The 20442-nt window shown below is 34.0% G+C and overlaps 2 protein-coding genes across 2 annotated transcripts; both read left to right on the top strand.

Moving 5' to 3' along the window:
- The first annotated feature begins 4903 nt into the window (after window positions 1-4903).
- LOC141661065 (secreted RxLR effector protein 161-like) lies at window positions 4904-5599 on the top strand. Its single transcript, XM_074468048.1, has one exon. The coding sequence runs from the start codon at window positions 4904-4906 to the stop codon at window positions 5597-5599; it is 696 nt and encodes a 231-aa protein (XP_074324149.1).
- Window positions 5600-7999: 2400 nt separating this feature from the next.
- LOC141662118 (vesicle-associated protein 3-1-like) lies at window positions 8000-9924 on the top strand. Its single transcript, XM_074469168.1, has 8 exons — window positions 8000-8132; window positions 8202-8257; window positions 8392-8465; window positions 8683-8764; window positions 8857-8978; window positions 9049-9183; window positions 9263-9327; window positions 9667-9924. The coding sequence occupies exons 1-8, from the start codon at window positions 8086-8088 to the stop codon at window positions 9719-9721; spliced, it is 636 nt and encodes a 211-aa protein (XP_074325269.1). The 5' UTR covers window positions 8000-8085; the 3' UTR covers window positions 9722-9924.
- The last annotated feature ends 10518 nt before the right edge of the window (window positions 9925-20442 follow it).

Raw genomic sequence — 20442 nt, 5'->3', positions numbered from 1 at the left:
GATTGTGCACCAATGGATAAACCCGTGTCTAAGGGAGACCCGATTAGATTTAATTTATTGTATGGACCTAATAAGTGGATACCTAATACCAGACCCAATTAAATTATAATGGAAGATTTAAATAGGTGGTATACAAAAGGGTAATAGTCCCCAATATATCAAGTATACGTAACGGCTTATCTTCTACCATCAGAGAGAGCTATTTGAGAAACCCTAAAGAGTACTTGGTTGAGGAAGAGAATAATCAAGAACACTATACATATTCAGATACAGTTACGATTATCGCCACATGGATTCAGGTACGCTTCTGCCTTCAGTTTTAATCTCGATAATTAGATATGATGATTACGGTCCTCATCTCTATTTAGAGAATTATATGTTTATAGAATTATTATATTCTATCAATTGGCATCAGAGCCTCTTCATATTTTGATTATCGGGAATTACGGTTCTTATTTATTTCTAAGATTGTGACATATATGACCCGTATATTTGGATGATTACGGCCCGTGCAATCTTGTACGCCAGATTCCGTGATTTTGATTAAGTTTTTGTTTTGTTTCATTTTATTTTATTTTATTCACGCACGAACATGGTTATTCATTCTTTTCTCGGGCCATGATAATTGAGTAAAACTGTTGAATGTTTTTCTCCTTTTTTGAATATGGTCACATTGCTTATAATACTGGAATTATATTTCAAACCTAACTTTATGTGTACTGAATAACATGTATTGTGTCTTGTGACTAAAATATTACTAAGGATGCAACATAAAAATATTTTGTGTTCACTTGAAGTCTTTATAATTATTTGATTAAATTCTTATAATCATGACACATATATGTATCATTATATGCTGTATGTTAATTCAACTCATGTATGTATCATGTCACATATATGTTTTATTATTTTCATGGGATGATGATGATGTCAAGTGAAGTGATGGTCTAGTTTACTATTAATAAAAGTCTCGGGTCGGCAACTTATTTGCATAAGGAACATGTTCGTGCCCATGTATATCAAGTTAGCATATCATCCATCTTTACCATTTAGTTGTTTAGAATGGTACACTTTTGGCGAATTACTGTTAATAAGTATATTTGTGATTTATATTTTTTAATTATTGACAAATTAATATTAACTTATTTATATAAGTGGTATAATATTTTTAAATTAATTGATTGAAACAATATGTCGCCAAGGTGACCTCTTTTGTGTAAATTGATTAATTTAAAAATATTATTGTGACGATAAAATATTTAATTTTATGCAAATTTTATCGGCCCAAAGGAAGGTAACATTTAGCCAAAATTAATATATTCTAGTGATAATAAGTATGTAACAATATTAAGTATTTCATGTGAATAATAAGTCGGTCCAAAGAAAAGCATATTATTTGACAGAAATTGATTGTTAATACTTGATTATTGCGTGGAGAGTATCAATTGCAAATTAAATTTTCTGTCCAAAGACTAAAATTTAATTTTGCGCTAGGTATCTTGTGATGGTGTTGCCAATATTTAAAATTTATCACATTATTGTATATACTAGTTTGAGCATATGTCATATATTTGTTTTCTATTTCAGTTACTGCTAGTGTTAATTCTGCTTCCGCTCAATTAAGCATGATTCCAATGTTGAATGGGACAAATTATGTCACGTGGAAAGAGAATGTTGAGATTGTTCTTGGTTGTATGGATCTCGACCTTGCGCTAAAGAAAGAGCTACCAGTTCCCATTACGGATGATCCCAAAAAGGATCAAATTGAGAAATGGGAACGCTCTAATCGCATGTGTCTGGCGATCATGAAGGGAACGATTCCAACTGGCTTTCGGGGCTCTATTGCTGAGAGCACAAGTGCCAAGAAGTTCCTCTCCGAGATTGAGCAATATTTTTCTAAGAATGAGAAAGCGGAAACAAGTAATCTTCTGTCAAAACTCGTGACCATGAAGTATAAAGGAAAGGGGAACATAAGGGAGTACATCATTGGGATGTCTAATCTTGATGGCAAACTCAAGGAACTCAAGTTAGAACTATGAATGAGTTACTTGTTTACTTGGTTCTTATTTCTATGCTTTCTCAGTTTGGACACTTCACGATGAGTTATAATACTCAAAAGGAAAAATGGACTCTTAATGAGCTCATTTTACACTGTGTGCAAGAGGAAGAAAGGGTTTTGCAAGAGAAGAATGAGAGTGCTCACTTGGCATCAAGCTCTCATTATAAGAAAAGAAAGAGAGGTAAGGATATTGCAAGTGGAAAACCCAAGCATCAGTTGCAAGAGAAGCTGGATAAGTGAACAACCTGCTACTTTTGTAAGAAGGTTGGACACATGAAGAAAGAGTGTTCCAAATATGCTGCTTGGCGTGTGAAGAAGGGTAAGACTTCTGTCTTTGTTTGTTCTGAAGTTAATTTGGCTTCTGTACCTAAGGATACTTGGTGGGTAGATTCTGGTGCTACTACTCACATAAGTGTATCAATGCAGGATTGCCTGTGGAGCCGACCGCCAATTGATGCTGCAAGATTCATCTATGTGGGCGACAACAATAAAGTTTCAGTTGAAGCTGTTTGAACATTTAGATTATTATTAAAAACTGGTGTTTATTTGGGTTTATTTGAGATATTTGTTGCGCCGTCTTTTAGACGAAAGCTTATTTCTGTTTCCTGTTTGGACAAATATGACTACCCTTATTTTTTTGGAAAAAATAAAGTGTGTTTCTCTTTAAATTCAAATGTGGTTGCCATTGGTTCTTTGATTGATAATCTTTATATGTTTGATACTGTTGCTTTTAATAATGAAATTTTGTACTCAAGTGCAAGAGGTACAAAGCGTAAGTTAACTGAGAATTCTGCTATGTTGTGGCACAAGCGATTAGGTCATATCTCTAAACAGAGAATTCAGAGGCTTATGAATGATAATATTCTTGATCCCTTAGATTTAAGTGACTTTCAAGTCTGTGTTGAATGTATTAAGGAAAAATAAACAAACTCGAGAAAGTTAGGTGCCAATAGAGCTACAAGTGTCTTGGAACTGATTCATACCAATATATGTGGACCATTCCTTACAGCCTCTTGGAACGGTCAACGGTATTTTATCACATTCATAGATGATTACTCTAGGTATGGTTACCTATACTTGATACATGAGAAGTCACAAGCTCTGGACGTATTTAAAGAGTATAAGGCTGAAGTTGAACTTCAGCTAAGCAGTAGTATTAAAGTTGTCAGATCTGATCGTGGTGGTGAATACTAAGGTAGATATGATGGATCAGGTGAGAAATGTCCAGGACCCTTTGCTAACTTCCTAAAGGAGTGTGGAATTTTCCCTCAATACACTATGCCAGGAAAACCACATATGAATGGTGTTGCTGAGAGGCGAAACCATACTCTTAAAGATATGGTGAGAAGTATGATAAGTCATTCTTCCTTGCCTGAGTCACTTTGGGAAGATGCACTAAAGACAGGAATTTATATCCTTAACCGGGTTCCAACTAAAGCAGTGGCGGAAACTCCTTACAAACTTTGGACTAAGAAAACACTTAGTATTAAACATTTACATGTTTGGGGTTGTCGAGCTGAGGCAAGGCCATATAGGCCAAAACTGGACTCTAGGACGGTTAGTTGCTATTTTGTTGGGTATCTGGAACGTACTCGCGGATTTAAATTTTATGATCCCGCTACTAGATCCTTCTTTAAGACTGATAATGTAAGATTTTTTGAGGATGTCGATTTTGGGAGGGAAGATATATGTAAAAGTATTGTCTTTGAAGAAAATAGTCATGATCCTATTTATGACTCTGCCGAGAGCAATGATCAGATTATGATACCTATCATTGTTTAAGGCCCTCTGGTTCAAGACAACACCTAAATTCCGTATGAAGAACCAATTGAGCAAACTCAAAAACCTCATGAATCACAAGAAGTGCCACTAAGGAGATCCACTAGAGAGCGAAAGAGCGCAATTCCAAATGATTATGTTGTTTTTCTATAAGAACATGAAGATGAAATTGGCATTGGGGAAGATGATCCTTTAAATCTTCAACAATGCAGAGTCCTAACTCTCAAAATGGATTGATGCCATGAATGAAGAGATGCAATCAATGAAAGAAAATGACGTTTGGGATCTTGTCGAGTTGCCTAAAGGCTCAAAACCTATTGGTTGCAAATGGGTATTTAAAACCAAATGGGATTCGAGTGGTAACATCGAATGATATAAGGCTCGTCTAATCGCTAAAGGATTCACTCAAAAGAAAGGTATCGACTACAATGAGACTTTCTTTCCGGTTCCCATGAAAGACTTATTTAGAATTTTTATGGCACTTGTGGCTCATTATGATCTAGAGCTACATCAGATGGATGTAAAGACGATATTTCTCAATGGAAACATTGGCGAGACAATTTATATGGTGCAACCAGAAAACTTTGTCATTGGAGATCCAAAGACTGTGGTTTGCAAATTAAAGAAGTCCATCTATGGTCTCAGGCAGACTTTTCGTGAATGGTATCACAAATTTCATCATGTAATCATATCATATGGTTTCGAAGTGAACTTGGTGGAACATTGTGTATATCACAAGTTCAGTGGGAGCAAATTTATCTTTCTTCTCTTATACGTTGATGACATCTTACTTGCTACTAATGATATAGGCTTATTGCACGATACCAAGAAATTTCTCACTAATCAATTTGAGATGAAGGATCTTGGTAACGCCTCTTTTATATTAGGAATTCAGATACATCGAGATCGTTCTCGAGGTATTCTTGGATTGTCACAAAAGAGCTATATCGAAAAGATCCTGGAAAAGTATGGCATGAAAGATTGTGCACCAATGGATACACCCGTGTCTAAGTGAGACAAATTTAGTCTCAAACAGTGTCCAAGAATGAACTTAAGATAAGGGAAATGCAAAGGATACCATATGCATCGGCAGTGGAAAGCCTAATGTATGCTCAAATTTGTACTCGTCATGACATAGCATTCATTGTTGGAATATTGGGAAGATATTTGAGTAATCCGGGAATGGAGCAATGGAAAGCAGTGAAACGAGTCTTACGGTATTTGAAGAAAACAAAAGAGTATATGCTCACATACAGGAAATCGGATCATCTAGAAATCATTGGATATTCAGATTCTGACTTTGGAGGATGCAAAGATGAAAGAAAATCTACTTCGGGCTATGTTTATCTACTGGCTGGTGGGGCGATTTCACAAAGGTCTGCCAAACAAACGCTCATAGCTTCATCCACCATTGCTGCAGAATATATAGCATGTTTTGTGGCATCCAATCAAGCTTTATGGCTGCGAAACTTTTTCACTAGTTTACGTATTTTTGCTGGTGTTGAAAGACCATTAAAAATATTTTGTGATAATAAATCAGCAGTGGAGTATTCAAACAACAATAGGAGCACTACAGATGCAAAACATATAGATATTAAGTTCTTAGTTGTTAAAGAAAAGATTCAGAGTGTACAGATTTCGATAGAACACATTGGCACTAACTCCATGATTACGGATCCGCTCACTAAGGCGCTAACACCTAAGGTTTTTCACGAGCATACTGCTCATATGGGTGTTACCTTATGTGATACTTTGGTTTAGTGGGAGTTTAGTATTTTGGTGTTTTATGTAATAAACATTGAGTTGTTTATATTCTACAGAATACAGTTGATGGAATTTTATTAAATGTCACTCTACTTTTGTTCAATTTTATTATTGTGGTTTAACATTGAGTTGAGAAAATTGGAATCAATCTCATTAGAGATTGACTAAGGACTAGTTGGAAATAGACATTATATAGATCACATTATATGTAATTTTCATGCCACTTATCCATGCATTGATTCATGTCGTTGAATATATTTATGTGGTGACCATGTAAGGTTTAGTCACGTAAAGTTTATGATGAATGCCGCCAAAATCTCATGCATATATTGTAGACGGACCGAATTGTTTTGGTAAAATTTAAGGACGATGAATAGCATAAAGTTGCGCACTAAAGTTTGGTATAATTGATTCTGGATTCATATGAAGCCCAAGTGGGAGATTGTTATTATTATTTTAATAATAATAATTATTTATGGGTTACATATAAATATATCAATTATATTTGCTATTTATTATATTGAGTTAAAATAAGTGATCAAATAAGAAACCCTATTAGATTTAATTTATTGTATGGACCTAATAAGTGGATACCTAATACCAGGCCCAATTAAATTATAATGGGAGATTTAATTAGGTGGTATACAAAAGGGTTATAGTTCCCAATATATCAAGTACACGTAACGGCTTATCTTCTAGCCATCAGGGAGAACTATTTGAGAAACCCTAAGGAGTACTTGATTGAGGAAGAGAATAATCAAGAACACTATATATATTCAGATACCGTTATGATTATCGCCTCATGGATTCAGGTACGCTTCCGCCTTCGGTTTTAATCTCGATAATTAGATATGATAATTATGGTCCTTATCTCTACTTTAGAGAATTATATGTGTATAGAATTATTAAATTCTATCAATACATATAACTATGTATAAATTTGAAATAACTTGAATATAATCCTTACAATTCCAAATCAACAAAAGATATCATTGTGTATCTACTAAATTTTGTACCGTATATTAAAGAGAACAATTCTTTTTGTTCGCGGTATTAACCCCGTAGTGCAATCTATTTCTTTGGATCTCTTAAAGGGGATATCTTTTTTTTTTCTTTCTATTTTGTAAAGAACCTGCAACCGTTATTTTTGGGTGTGTACTGGATAAATTTTACGGATTCACGCAATAATCACGCCAGTTAGAGAAACATTATCGGCCGTGAGCTTTCACAGGTTTGGATATTATTTAATTATTGAACATAATATAAGAATTAAATATGAAAGTAAAAATAAAAATATGAATGTAAAATAAGTAGTGAATTATCGAAAATAAAAATAATTATTGAAAACAGAATTAATTAATTATATTATTTAGATATGTTGTTGTAGAGTATTTAACATAAATTATGAGCTTAAAAAATATAAAATTTGGATGAAAATTGTATGGGATCGGACCCCGGCGAAACCGGAGATAAATCAAATAAATAAATTTCAAACCTGAATTTTAGTGATAGATAAAACTTGATAATTGCATATCCCGGTAATAGTACTTCGTGAGTATATATATTGAGAATAATTTTGCAATTCACTCGAGTATATTCAATCAAGATTTTAAAAAATTATTTTAAAATATTAGGCATTCAATTTTGATTTTTTCTAAAATATGACGGTATTAGAGAAAGATTGTAAAAGTCTTTTAAAATATTAGAGTATTCAATTTAAATTTAAAATATTTATGAAAATATGGTGTTATTTAATTTTAATTTTAAAAAATTTGTCAAAATATGATAGTATTCAAAAGTAAATAGATTTTTAAAAGTGGTGAATTTTGATAAATTTTCTAGTATATTCTTAATAGTTTAAAATCTCTCTAAATTTCATGAGATAAATTCATGAAATTAAAGAATTTCTGGAAAAGAAACTCTTCAAATTATTAAAACTTGCAAGATTCTTTTATCTAACTCCATCAAAATCACCTAACAATTAAGAACAACAATATTTTATTAAATTCATAAATTTTAGTATCAATCAAAACAGAAATGAATACACTCTAAGAAATTTGCTTTTATGAAAAATGTGAGGATACAATTTTTTTTTAAAAATAGTTATAAATATTACGTGTCATACCACTCGTGTATTCACAATAACTGCATCAATTAAATTATTTTATATTATCACATTGAATTTATAATGACTGCACCAATTAAATTATTTTATATTGTCACATTAACCCCTACCATGTCATTTTATAATAATTTTTGACAATAATTTTATATATCTTTGACATTACTCATTCTTTCCTAAGGTGACCCAAAAGAAAGCCACGTCTTAGACGATCGATAAGGTTTGTTATAGCACTAAAATAGTAGGTACAGTTCCTCATTTTTCTACGTATAATTTATCAACAACTTTAACCATTCAACCTATATTAGAAATCTACCATTTGATCTTCCCACTAGAGATTTGAATTCTTAAATATAATTTCATGGCATATTTCGGGGTCCTTGTTGCTGACAGTGCAAAGGATGATAAGTAAGTCTACTAATTTGTTTCCTTGGATCACTTATGTAATCATTATTTATCTTTGCATATGTCATGCAGAAGAAACAAGAATACACAGTTATTGAAGATTGAACCGCTTGACCTCAAACTCAATTGTGAGTACTACAATTGTATCAATGTTTATGTACTCCTGCTTCTTGTCAGTTGTCATTTACTTGCAGATCAAAAACAATTATGAGCTAATTAATGTCTTATTTTTCACAATTGCCTCCTGCTTCGTACTTCAAAGTTGAGTCCAAGAAGCCAAGTACGTTTGCCATTAACCTTATCAATGCTTGTGATCATAATCATGTTGCGTTCAAGGTATATAAATATTAATTTGATCAATGTTAAATACTATCACTAACGCATCTCCAAGAATAACCTAAAGATCCAAATTTAGACCAAATTACTGGAGTTGAAGAGGGATTCGGTCCAAATTTGAATTTAAACTTTTTGGACCAAACTCTTGAAGTTGCTATTGGGGAGATAAGAAAGACCGTGCAAGTAACAAACTAATCATTATATAAACATGTTGCAGGTAAGCACTACAGCGCCAGAAAAGTACAATGTGCATCCAAACACCGGCCTAATCAAGTCAAACTCAAAATCTAATTTTACAGGTACACTAGACTCTTTTAGTCCTCAAGTAGCTTGCTTACCTGAAACTACACCTCTAATATTTGTTGCTGTTTTGCTCTGTTTGTCTTTTTAGTTACATTATTGCAAGATCCAAGTATTGATAATTTAGCTGATATCAAGTGCGGAGATAAGTTTCTGATTATGAGCAGAAGTGTTCCATTTTTGGCAAATCAAGATGATGTTACTCCTGCCCTTGTAAGAGCTTTATACTATATTCAATTGTCTATTATTCTTCGTTATTATTTACAAAAAATGTCTTTAGCAGTGGACCGAAGAAGACAGCGCAAGCTATGTAGAAGAAAACAGTCTTTCGTTTGTTCTGGCTGGCAAAGCAAATTCTCTGCCACTGAATTTAGCCGAGGAAATAGAACTTTTAGAGGCAATTTTGAACAATTTACAGGTCAGTTTTTTTGTTGTATATATCATTGACCCGTCCTCCTCTATCAATAATAATAATTTTTTGGAAATAATTCTGGCAGAAAGAATTTTCCACCGCCAAGGAAGATCAGCTGGACAAGTGGATGTTAAACGTAGACGATGCATGGTCAGTGTACAACTAAAAACATCAAGTCACTCTTATATAAAATAAGAGTTGGATCAACCCCAAACACTATTCTGTCCCTCCTGAGCTATATTCTTGGTTACGCCACTGATCAAGTGGATGTTAAACCTCACTCTGTGATCACTCCTGCTTATTACTCTTATTCCAAAACATCGCTTAATTTTAAATTATGTTTGTGGTTTAATGAACTCGCTCCAACTGAAATCCTAACAAATATATAAGATGCATCCGATCTTAGATGATCGAGGCTTCTGAGTATTGCTTTAACATGCAAATGAGGTGTGCTTGCGACTCATTTTACATTCAAATTGAAATATGCAGGGCCAGATGTCAATTTGCCAAATTGCAAGACTACGTGGATGGAAGTATTGGATAATAATAAGCTTATCGTTTATAACGAGCCTCCTGGTGCGGAGATTTGTGGTTTATTCCACCCTCATCAAAGAATAGACTTAGGTGTAGCCGCTGCCAATCCGGTTGGAATCCAGAACTCGCTCTGACTCTTTGAATTTCATGTTTGTAGTCGATTTATGGCCTAATATTCATGCTTCAAACTTGTGTTGTTTTAAGTAATGAAAAACTACGCCCCTTATCCTTATAACATCGTTTGGTTAGCGATGTTTTGCAATTTTAAACTAAAAATAGAAATTATTGCTGAACAATATTATTCCATATTCTTAAAAGAAATACAAACAGAATCCCGAAAGCGAGTCAGCCTACTGATGTGAGAAACCATAAGTGTGGTCCACATAATTTCATAGAATCCTGAAGCTTGTTGCAAAACTTGTTTAATCTTGCTATAAGCTCTGTTCGATGACTTGTCATTCACCCCCTCTACGTCTTCGTTGAGATTCTTATTTTGTAACAAGTACTTCGCCTGATAAGAGGTAGCAGCCATTGTGGCCATTTACTCGGGAATAGAGAGGGGAAGCCTCCCAATATTTAACATCTTGTTCAAACTCGTTACTTGATTTCTCAACAGCAACACTCTTTTTTCTCAAGGCTTGGTTTTCAATGTTCGAGACAGCAAACTAAGCATTAGCCTTTAAAAGTGTGCATACAGTAGATAGTTAGTACTACACAATATAAGTCGGCTAAATAGAAAATTCCGACTAGGCTTTGGGGAAGCCCTTCGTCCGACTAGGCTCCTGGGAGCCCTTTAGTCGACTAAAAAGGACCGAGTAGGCTCTCCTAGGAGCCCTCTTGCTGAGTAGGCTACCGGGAGAGCCCTCGGCCGTATAGAAAAATCCGATTTGAAAAGCGGAACAATAAAATACGTGTTAACAGAAATGCTCACCTCATACAAGGCATGAGCTCCCACCACCTCAGACTCAAGAAATTTGTTAGTCACAGTGCCATGAATAAGGCTATGCAGAGTGATTGAATACTTGGACCAATCCAAGGCAAGTTGTGGACTTTCAAAGATGAGTCCCGGGTACAAATATCCCGTCCCCGCTCAAACGGAGTATGTTGGATATTGTGAATATTTTCTAAAAAATATACTTTTATAATAATATCAAATATTTTATTTTTTGAGATTGGGTAACATATAAGTAAATGAAAGTAAAATAATTATTTTTTGAATTTGATTGATTTGGTGTCCAGGTTCATTTTGTAACTGGTGCATTAATTTATTAAGCAAGCATAGTGGGTGCCTTTTCTTGTACTTTTTATTCAAGATTATGGCTCCTCTTTAGCCTATATAAGGAGCTTGTTGCATACAAGTTTGATACAAAAAAAAAAATATTTACATCTTTTCTCTTTCTTGTACTTATACAAATCTCTTACACACACTCTTTTTAATATTTATACATTTGGTGAATTTACCATCTCTTGTACACTTACATGTTATATTATCCGTAGCCATCATTACTATTTATATAAAGAGTCGAGTTTGTTTAAACCGAAGACAACAATCTCGAGCAGTATATTTGTTTATTTTGGGTGTGCATTGGTCGATAATTTCTAGGTGCAAGAAATTATCGTTAAAGATTTTTTTTTGGGCTGTTTTATCCTGGGGACGACGGGGCAAACGTGATTGTCTAGCACTATTTTGGACATAGCCGCAAAACGTCTTAAAGAAAGCGAGATCCGTGGCTCATCCCAGAAAAATCCGGTATATTCGTTCTATTTTTCAGATTTTAATAATCGTAAAATAATTTCTTTCAAAAATTCATTTTTTGTTTTTTTAAATATTTTTTACAACAATTTTAAGACGTTTCAGAATTTTATGATTATTAAGAATCTGCTTGCCATGTCTACTGTAGATTTTTCAGGTAATGTAGCTTTTGATATTTATAAGTCTTTCCGTTTTGAGGGTGTGCATTTTAAGCGTTGGAAACAAAAAATGTTATTTTTCCTTACCATGCGTAAAGTAGCTAATGTTTTATCGACCCCAAAACCTGTTGCCTGCCCCTGCTAGTAGTGAATCTTCTGAAACTGTGACACCAACTAATACTGAAATTGCTAAGGAGATAGATTTGTGGGTAGAAAATGACTTTCTTTGTAAGAATTTTATTTTAAACGGCTTATCCGATAATTTGTACGATTACCATAGTTCTGATAAGTCGGCCAAAGAAATTTGGGAAGCACTTCAAAAGAAGTATGATACGGCGGAGGCTAGCGCCAAGAAATATGCGATGAGCCACTATCTCAAGTTCCAAATGACCGATGATAAGTCGGTTGAGGAACAATCACACAAGCTGTAAATGATCTTACACGAGATCATCACGGAGGGGATGCCACTAGATGAGCAATTTCAAGTAGCTGTGATATTAGACAAGTTTTCACCAAGTTTAAAGGACTTCAAGAATATCCTAAGGCATAAGACTAAGGAATTCTCCTTAGAAAGTCTTATCACTCGCTTCAGGATTGAAGAGGAATCTCGGAAGCAGAATAAGAAGGAAGATGTGTTGGTTGTGTCCAACAATAAGCAAAGGAATCACTCTGGTGCGGGTCTGATGCCTAAGATGAAGAATTTCAAGAAGGCCAACTGCAACCTACAAGGAAACTCCCAACCTCAGAAGAATCAGACAACATAACAACCACCCAAGAATGCCGCTGGAGTGTTCCACTGTTTCAACTGTGGGAAGCTAGGACATATGGCGAAGAAGTGCAGACTCAAGCGCCAAGCTCCTCCGCAAGTTAACAACACTGAGGAAGCCTTTGTAGCGATGATCACGGAGGTTAATCTTGTTGGTGGAGTTGATGGGTGGTGGGTAGACACTGGTGCCTCCCTCCATGTCTGCTATGACCGTATAATGTTCAAGACATATACAGATGCTGAGGACAAGAAGGTGCTGCTAGGAGACTCCCACACCACCAATGTTGCTGGAATTGGAAATGTGGAGCTCAAGTTTACCTCTGGAAAGACCCTATTGCTGAAGGACGTCTTGCATACTCCAGAGATGCGAAAGAATTTGGTGTCTGGGTTTTTACTTAATAAGGGAGGGTTTATCCAGACTATAGGTTCTGATTTATATACATTTACTAAAAAATGGTATTTTTGTGGGTAAAGGGTATGCCGTAGATGGAATGTTTAAGTTGAATGTTGAAGTTAATAAAATTTCTATTTCCCCTTACATGTTGACTCATTTCACTACTTGGCATAATAGACCCTGTCACATTAATAAACGAAACATAAGAAATATGAGCAACCTAGGAATAATTCCCAAATTGTCTCTCTCTGATTTAGATAAATGTGAGTATTGTACTCAAGAAAAAATCACAAAGACTCCCCATAGGTCAGTGGTGATTAAATTAGATCTAATTCATTATGATATATATGAATTAAATGGAGTTTTAACTCGAAATGGTGAGAGGTACTTTATCACATTTATCGATGATTTTTCTGATTATACTTTTGTTTATCTTATGAAAAACAAAAGTGGCACATTTGACATGTTCAAGTTATTTGCGAATAGAGTTAAAAATCAGTACAATAGGAAAATCAAGAGACTTCGTAGTGACAGAGGAGTGGAGTACGAATCAAACCTATTTACCAAATATTATAACTCTCATTGAATTATACATGAGAGAACTGCTCCTTATTCACCGAAAATGAATGGAAAAGCCGAAAGAAAAAATAGAACTCTAACAGAGTTGGTAGTTTCCATTATGCTTGGTTCTGGTGTTGCATCTTGTTAAGTGGCATTTATGTCCACTTAGAATGCTCTATAAAGGCTTGAATTGATGTTTTGTACTCGAATTATTTGTGTATTTGATGTGGTTTTATAGTGTTTTTGCATTTCAGATATATAACAGGAATCAAGATAATTTAGCATTATTTTGGTGCTAAATTGTTGCTAGGAGTGTGTCCAAGAAGATTGCTCGTGAAAAGACCAACTTAAACCAGCAAGAAAATAAAAATTAGAAGTTTTTCCAGAGAGTTAGCGCGCCCGCACTGTAGTAGCGCGCAGCCGTGCCGGGAGGCAGATTTGCAGCGCCCACACGCTGGTGAAGCGCGCGGTTGCACCAGTCTGGGTTTCAAGAATCCTGATTCTACTACAATTTTGATCTGCTGGACTTCTAATCTGCATGGGCTGCTGTAATAACTCGACTTATTGAGACCTTGTAAAATGTTTAATGAATAGTAACCCTGACAGACGGGAAAAACTTTTGAGCCCACACTATGTAGTGCATGAGAAAATGAGTTTTGGAATTGATATTACGACTATACGTACCAAATGAGTGTATGTAAATGCTATTAGTTTTCGAATAAAATGAACTTTGAAAAACGACCGTATTTACGACTTATCGAGGATTACGAGAATCACAATATAATTACGAGATTAAAATCCTACGGATTTATATTCAAGTAGGATAAATAAAAATATAAGGAATAAATACGAAATGAATTACATCGTGAACCAATTACAAGTAAGTATTACGGAGAACGTTTAAGTAACAGAGCGAACGCGTAAACGATTAAATAAACGTAACGCACTAACTAAACAATGGTAAGGAAGTAACCATGGTTACTTCATCAAATAGTGAGCTAACCATAGGATGACCAAGCTAGCTAGCAAATAGTGTGCTAAGGAAGCTAACCTTGTAGCTAGCTTATAAGCTAGCAAGCTGCAAAGATATGTCCATGGATTTGGCAACAAAGAATAAACCTAGAATGCTATACTAGGAAGAATAAAATCAAGTTGCAATATATCAACTCACCTTCCAAGAAGCAACCTATCCAAAGCATCCAAGAGAAGCAACCAAGTAGTATAAATACCCCCCCATTCCCATTTGTTCCATTCGGCCCTATTAAAGAAAAAAAGGGGAATTCAAATTCCAAACTCCAAGTTCAAGCTCTTGTAAAATCACCCAATTAATTACCAAGCCTCCAAGAAACTAAACTAAGATAAAAAAATTCTTTCATCTCATTTTATCAAGGTTTGATGGGTGGAATAAATTCAAGAAACTCACTAGTGAAAGTGTGAATAGTAACCTCTCTTTGGTTTCTTGATTTCAATGGTGGTTCTAGGTTCTAAAAATCATACCAAGCACTTCCAAGCCTCCATAATCCTCAAGAACACATCTCAAGCTTTCAATAAAGGTAAAAATCTTTGGCCCAACTTTATTTAAGGTTCATTTTTAAGATCCATTTAGTATGTAGTAGTAAACCTAGCTTACTAAGTGTTATTGATGAAATCTTGATGATTAAGTTAAGTAGATTTAAGGTTGGTTGTTGTTGTCTCAAGAACATGATGTTCTTGAGAGGAGTTTGATGATTGTTGGTGGTTGTGTTGATAGTTAGGGTGTAAACGAAACCCCGATCATAAACGTAACTTCGTTAAAACCAACAAATCATAACTTTAAGTTTCTGCAGAAAGTCCCGAAGTTGTAAACTGTAGATTCTTGAAAAATAACCATTTTTTAGGATAGACAATGTTATAAGGATCGTTTAGGCGCTTGAATCGCTTGATCCCGATTTACGGATCAAAAGTTATGGCCGTTTTAGTAAAAGTGATTTACGCGACAAAAACTGCTACGAATTACAAACTTTGAAAATATAAAGGATAGACTTAAGTATGTTCATAAATCATGAAATATTTACAGAGAGTAACATATTGAGTTTCCTAAATGTCATAAAAATTTCAAGTGAAAATATTAATTTCTCAATTTTATAAAAATGTCGGAGCCGAGACTGCACGAGTAGAAACCGTAAGAATCCTTAAGCGGAGCCAACGACGATAATGAGAATGAGCCCAAGATACTTAGAAAAATGAAGTGACCATAATATGAATATGACTTAAAAGAATGTTAGGGTAGTATGAGTGGGAGGGTGCATAATAAGTAGCGCATGAGTGCGAGTTGCCGTAACTTAGAACGGAACCTAATGAAATAAAATGTGTTTATGGTTATAGATTTCCGAGCGGAACCTAGAGCATCCTCCACCTCGAGATATCAAGGAAAGTTTACAAACCCAACTCCATTTTTACTGTTGTGTTGTGAAAGGATTTTTTTACTATCATCGCATAAATACCATGTTTGCCATGATACGTAGTTGTTGAATTTTCGCATAATGTAGCGATGTTGTACGATAAGTCTATATCGTGAAATGTTATTTCGCTTTAAGCGTGTCGTATTATATAAGACCAAGAATCGAGGTTTATTTATACTCCAACGTTTATTTATTTTAAACCCGATTAATCATTATAGATTATTAATTACATAGAGACAAACTAGTTGAGGAATATTATTTTAAATAAATCTTTTAGAGAGTAAACTCATTCGAGGTTTGATTATTATCAATTATTATTTAATTAATTATTATTCTTAAAATGGTTTATTATTGATTTAAAAATCATAGATCCTGATTTAAAATATACTTTCTGATTTCAGAATATCATTCGAATAATTTCAGATCGTCGGTGAATATTATCCCAACATATTTAATATGTTGAATATAGTTTCGAGAAGAAACTTTTCCCCCTTATTAATTATCTGTTGATAACGGTCAACTCACATCCTTAGTACTTCCTCTGAAATTCTCGGAAGTACGTATATACATATATATACACTTATATCTTAGAGAGATAAGCTATTTTTATCAACAAACAAAATGTTTGGGGAACTTCGATGTGGTTCGAGTTCTCGAGATTGATAGAATTCTTTTAAAGGACAAGGGAGGGGTAGACTCTGGTACTATGTGTGCTAGATGGACTACCAAAGGTACCGCAGGCGAAGGTACTCAGTGTACTCAGTGAAAGAGATCTGTCCTAAGTCCAATCATGTATGAGGATTTAGGAATAACTTTTATGTAATCTGTTTTGATTTCATTGATATTAATAAAAGGCTTATTTTGTTTTTATTGTGGGCTCTATCTATTTAAATTTTTAAATAAGATATACCACAGTTTAGAGTAAAGCTTTTTATGGATTGTGATGAGATCATAATAATGAGACCTAAAAGATAATAACTCTAAACTTAAATAGTTTCTGGTCGTAGGATTACTAACTGGTAATTAATAATTCACAAATATCGGTACATACTATGCTTGCTTCATTATGAAGGATGTATGTTCTCATAGACATTTGTGTGGTGACACTATAGCTAGTATGTAGGTGCTTATTATAGAATAAGTTTACTGAACATGACTCACACAGCTGAACAACTGATGGAGTTCACTCACGTGTCAGCAGTTGTTCACATAGTGATAGTTGTACAAGTATCCTTAGACTTGAGGTCATCATAGTCATCTTGTGTACACTGAACTATGCTTTGGTTTAGTTCTTAGTCTCAAGGGACAATTATAAGGGCTCTACTGGGTATAGGAATTTGTACACGAAGATAGTGTATGATCAATAAAGGATCTAACCCTTCTAGTGTAGGAAGAGAATGTTCAATGCTGATCCACTTATGTTAGTTCAGAAATCTCTGGCCAGAGTGAATGAAATTAGAAAGGAGTTTCTAATTTACATTAAATAGAACTAAGCATATTGAATGGGAAAGCAAGTGATTAAATAAGATAGGCTTGACACAAGTTCCATGCCTTGTATTTAATCGTGATATTGCAGGGTAGAAGGAATTAATTGTACGGTAACTACTCACTGAATAGGTTTTTGGTATTCTAAGTAGTGAATTCGTATTATCCGGATAGTCGCGATATGCTAAGAAGTATCTCTCACGATGTAGAATAAATATGATTAATTAATTAATCATATTTAATGAATTAGACAATTTATATAAATAATGATAAAATAGTTTTATTATTATTTATTTCTACTACCGACTTAATATTGAACCTACAGGGTCACACCATAAAAGAGAATGATTTAATGGTGGAGGAATTAATTAATAATGGCTGATAATTATTTATTTATGAAATAAATAATTAATTGGCAAATTTAATAATTGATTAAATGAGATTTAATTGATTATAAATTAATTAAGAAAAGGTTCTTAATATTATTAATTAAGAATTTAATTTTTGGAAATTAAATCAAGTGATAGAATTATTTCTAAAGAGTTTATAAAAAGGATTAAAAATTAAAAGGTGTTTTGATTATTAGTGAGAATAATAAAGGGTTAATAATAATAATATTTTATGGGAAAATTTTCAGCTGAAAATTTTGCCTATAAATATACTATTATAAACCCAATTTTTGCCTAGACCAAAAGATTTACAAAACCCTAATTCTCTCCACCTCCTCCTCCTTCATTACATCGTTTTCTTGGTGGATACCGGTGGAGTGCTTCACACTTGAGGAGCAGCTGCTAAGGATCTCCGTTCATCGTTCTTGGATCGCTATTAAAGACCTCCATCTTTTCATTAACGTAAAGCTTCTTAAGGTTAACATACTGAACTACGAATTAAATATTATTTTTTTTTGCATGGATCCTGCGGAGGGTTTCGGTTTTTTTTAAGATTAAATTTACGTTTTCGCTGCGTTTATGTGCTAAAAACCCTTCAATGGCATCAGAGCTACTTGCGAAAAGTTTTTAATTCGTTTATGTGTTTAACTGTTTTTGATATATAAGCATGTACGTGATTCGCCAAGATTTGATGTTGATATAATATGCTTACATATGTATGGTTTTGAAAATATGATATTCATGTGAGTTGTATAATCATAAGATGATTATGTAATCCGTATATATACTGATATATACATGATTTATGTTTGTTCTAATTATGAGAATCATATTAGATACGGATTCTGAATTGGCTGCTGCAGATTTGCTGAAATCTGGGTCTGGTGTCCGATTTACGCAAACGAATACCCTATTCCATAGGTAAACGAGCGTCTGAACAAACTGATAGCTGAAGCTATCAACGACTCGCCTGTAAGGCGTTTGACGTCGTTTACTGCCCGTAAACAGTGATTCTTGTTTTTCTGATTTGATTCTGATTTTTCTGATTTTTGTCATATTTTCTTTTTATGATTAGATCATGGATAATATGATATGTTAAGATCAGATTATGTGTTTTAACATGCTTTAATGTGTTGTATGAGCATGGTGGATGGTTATGGCCTTTTGACCTTAGTGTAATGGTTTTGGTTTTGGTTTTAAATACGACTTGCATGTCGTCAATCTTTGTAATCATAAATCTCGAATGTAACTCGAGTTATTCTTGTAAGTTCATTAGATTAGTTTTACTTTCAATCATGTAATATAATTGAAGACTCAAGAAGGCTATCCAATGGAGGTGATACAAAGAAGAAGACGAGGCATACAAGAAGTCTAAACAAAGAAGAAGACTTATGTAATAAGTAGTTGTATTTATTTCCATCGCCATATTAGATTGACCTTGATCTTTATCATGAGCTTGATAAAGATCATATAGGATGGGGCCATAACCAAACACATTTACTTTATTGCACTTTACATTTACTTGTTTATTTAATTTTATATATGAGATATATGCCTATGTTTACCATGCGATGATAGATTTAGGTGAACCTAAATCAATATAAGGCGTGCTCTAGAAAATCTATAATTTGAATCGTTTCTTGCCTTAACAATAAATATTATGAATACGATCATGAGATTCTTGTGTTTATGAAACACGTAATTGAATACGAATTTTCAATATTGAGAGAAATGATGATTCTGTCAACAACAAATTTCTATCTGTAAGAAAGGGTTATTAAGTGACGCCTCTTGACAATGCTCCACCCGGTCCGGGAATCATCTGATTATCAATTATTGATTTGAAATATTTAATTTAAAAGGAAGAATCTCTTTATAATATGATTATGATTGTAACATAATATAATCCCTCTAAAATTAAATAATATCAAGTAGTAATTGGCCAATGACACAACGGGCTTGTGTCGGTCATAGCCTTCCAACATGGTAGAAAGTGGTTCTTATTTTTAAATCATTGTCGTTTCATGCTACAGCCGAGGGCTTTGATTTCGAAATAAGAAATACTTGTTTATTAAATAGAGATGTGTACATTGAATTAGAATCTAAAGGTCGGTACGTGCTACAGCCGTGGGCCGTTGGAGACTGATTCAATTGTACGAAATGTTGGGTTAGACTTGACTTAGAATATTGAGTTTGTCGTGCCACAGCCGTGACTCAATTATTCAAGAGGCTAAAGTTTTATTAGGGAATAACATAAGATGTAATTGACAAGAGTTGTCTGCCTATTGAACATCACATGACGTTTCGTGCCACAACCGAGGTTGTGTGATGGAATATAGGATCCCTATTCCCACTAGCATTATGAATGCTTAATTTTCACTTAGGGGGTTGAAAAAAATAAGATAAACTAGTGGGAGACACTTATGAATAAAGACCCGAATCATATAGTGTTTTGAAATGAAATTGAATATTTGCTAAGTGTTGTTATGTGTTTATCATTTACAGATTTACTATATTCGTCATGTCTTCTGCACTATCACTCCAGAGCATACTAGATGCTCACAAGTTGACTGGTCCTAATTTAGCTGTTTATTTTCACTGTAACAAGTTGGGGTACTAGAAGAGGAACTGCAAGGTTTACCTTGCAGAATTGAAGAAGAAGGGTAGTGAGACTACCGCTTCTGATTCAGGCATGTTCATGATCGAAGTTAATATGTCACTAGATCAAATTTCTACTTGGGTATTAGATACCGCCTGTGGTTCTCATATTTGTAATTCGTTTCA

The sequence above is a fragment of the Apium graveolens genome, chromosome 5, assembly GCF_009905375.1.
Source record: "Apium graveolens cultivar Ventura chromosome 5, ASM990537v1, whole genome shotgun sequence".
NCBI classification, from domain to species: domain Eukaryota; kingdom Viridiplantae; phylum Streptophyta; class Magnoliopsida; order Apiales; family Apiaceae; genus Apium; species Apium graveolens.
The sequence above is the reverse complement of the archived record's forward strand: the minus strand, read 5'-3'. Positions and strand labels throughout refer to the sequence as shown.

Excerpts from the sequence above, each read along its gene's own strand:
- LOC141661065 (XM_074468048.1), top strand. The coding sequence starts at position 4,904 with ATGCAAAGGATACCATATGCATCGGCAGTGGAAAGCCTAATGTATGCT.
- LOC141662118 (XM_074469168.1), top strand. The coding sequence starts at position 8,086 with ATGGCATATTTCGGGGTCCTTGTTGCTGACAGTGCAAAGGATGATAA. Across the intron at positions 8,133-8,201 it reads GACAGTGCAAAGGATGATAA|AAGAAACAAGAATACACAGT; the intron begins GTAAGTCTACTA and ends TATGTCATGCAG. Across the intron at positions 8,765-8,856 it reads CTCAAAATCTAATTTTACAG|TTACATTATTGCAAGATCCA; the intron begins GTACACTAGACT and ends TTGTCTTTTTAG.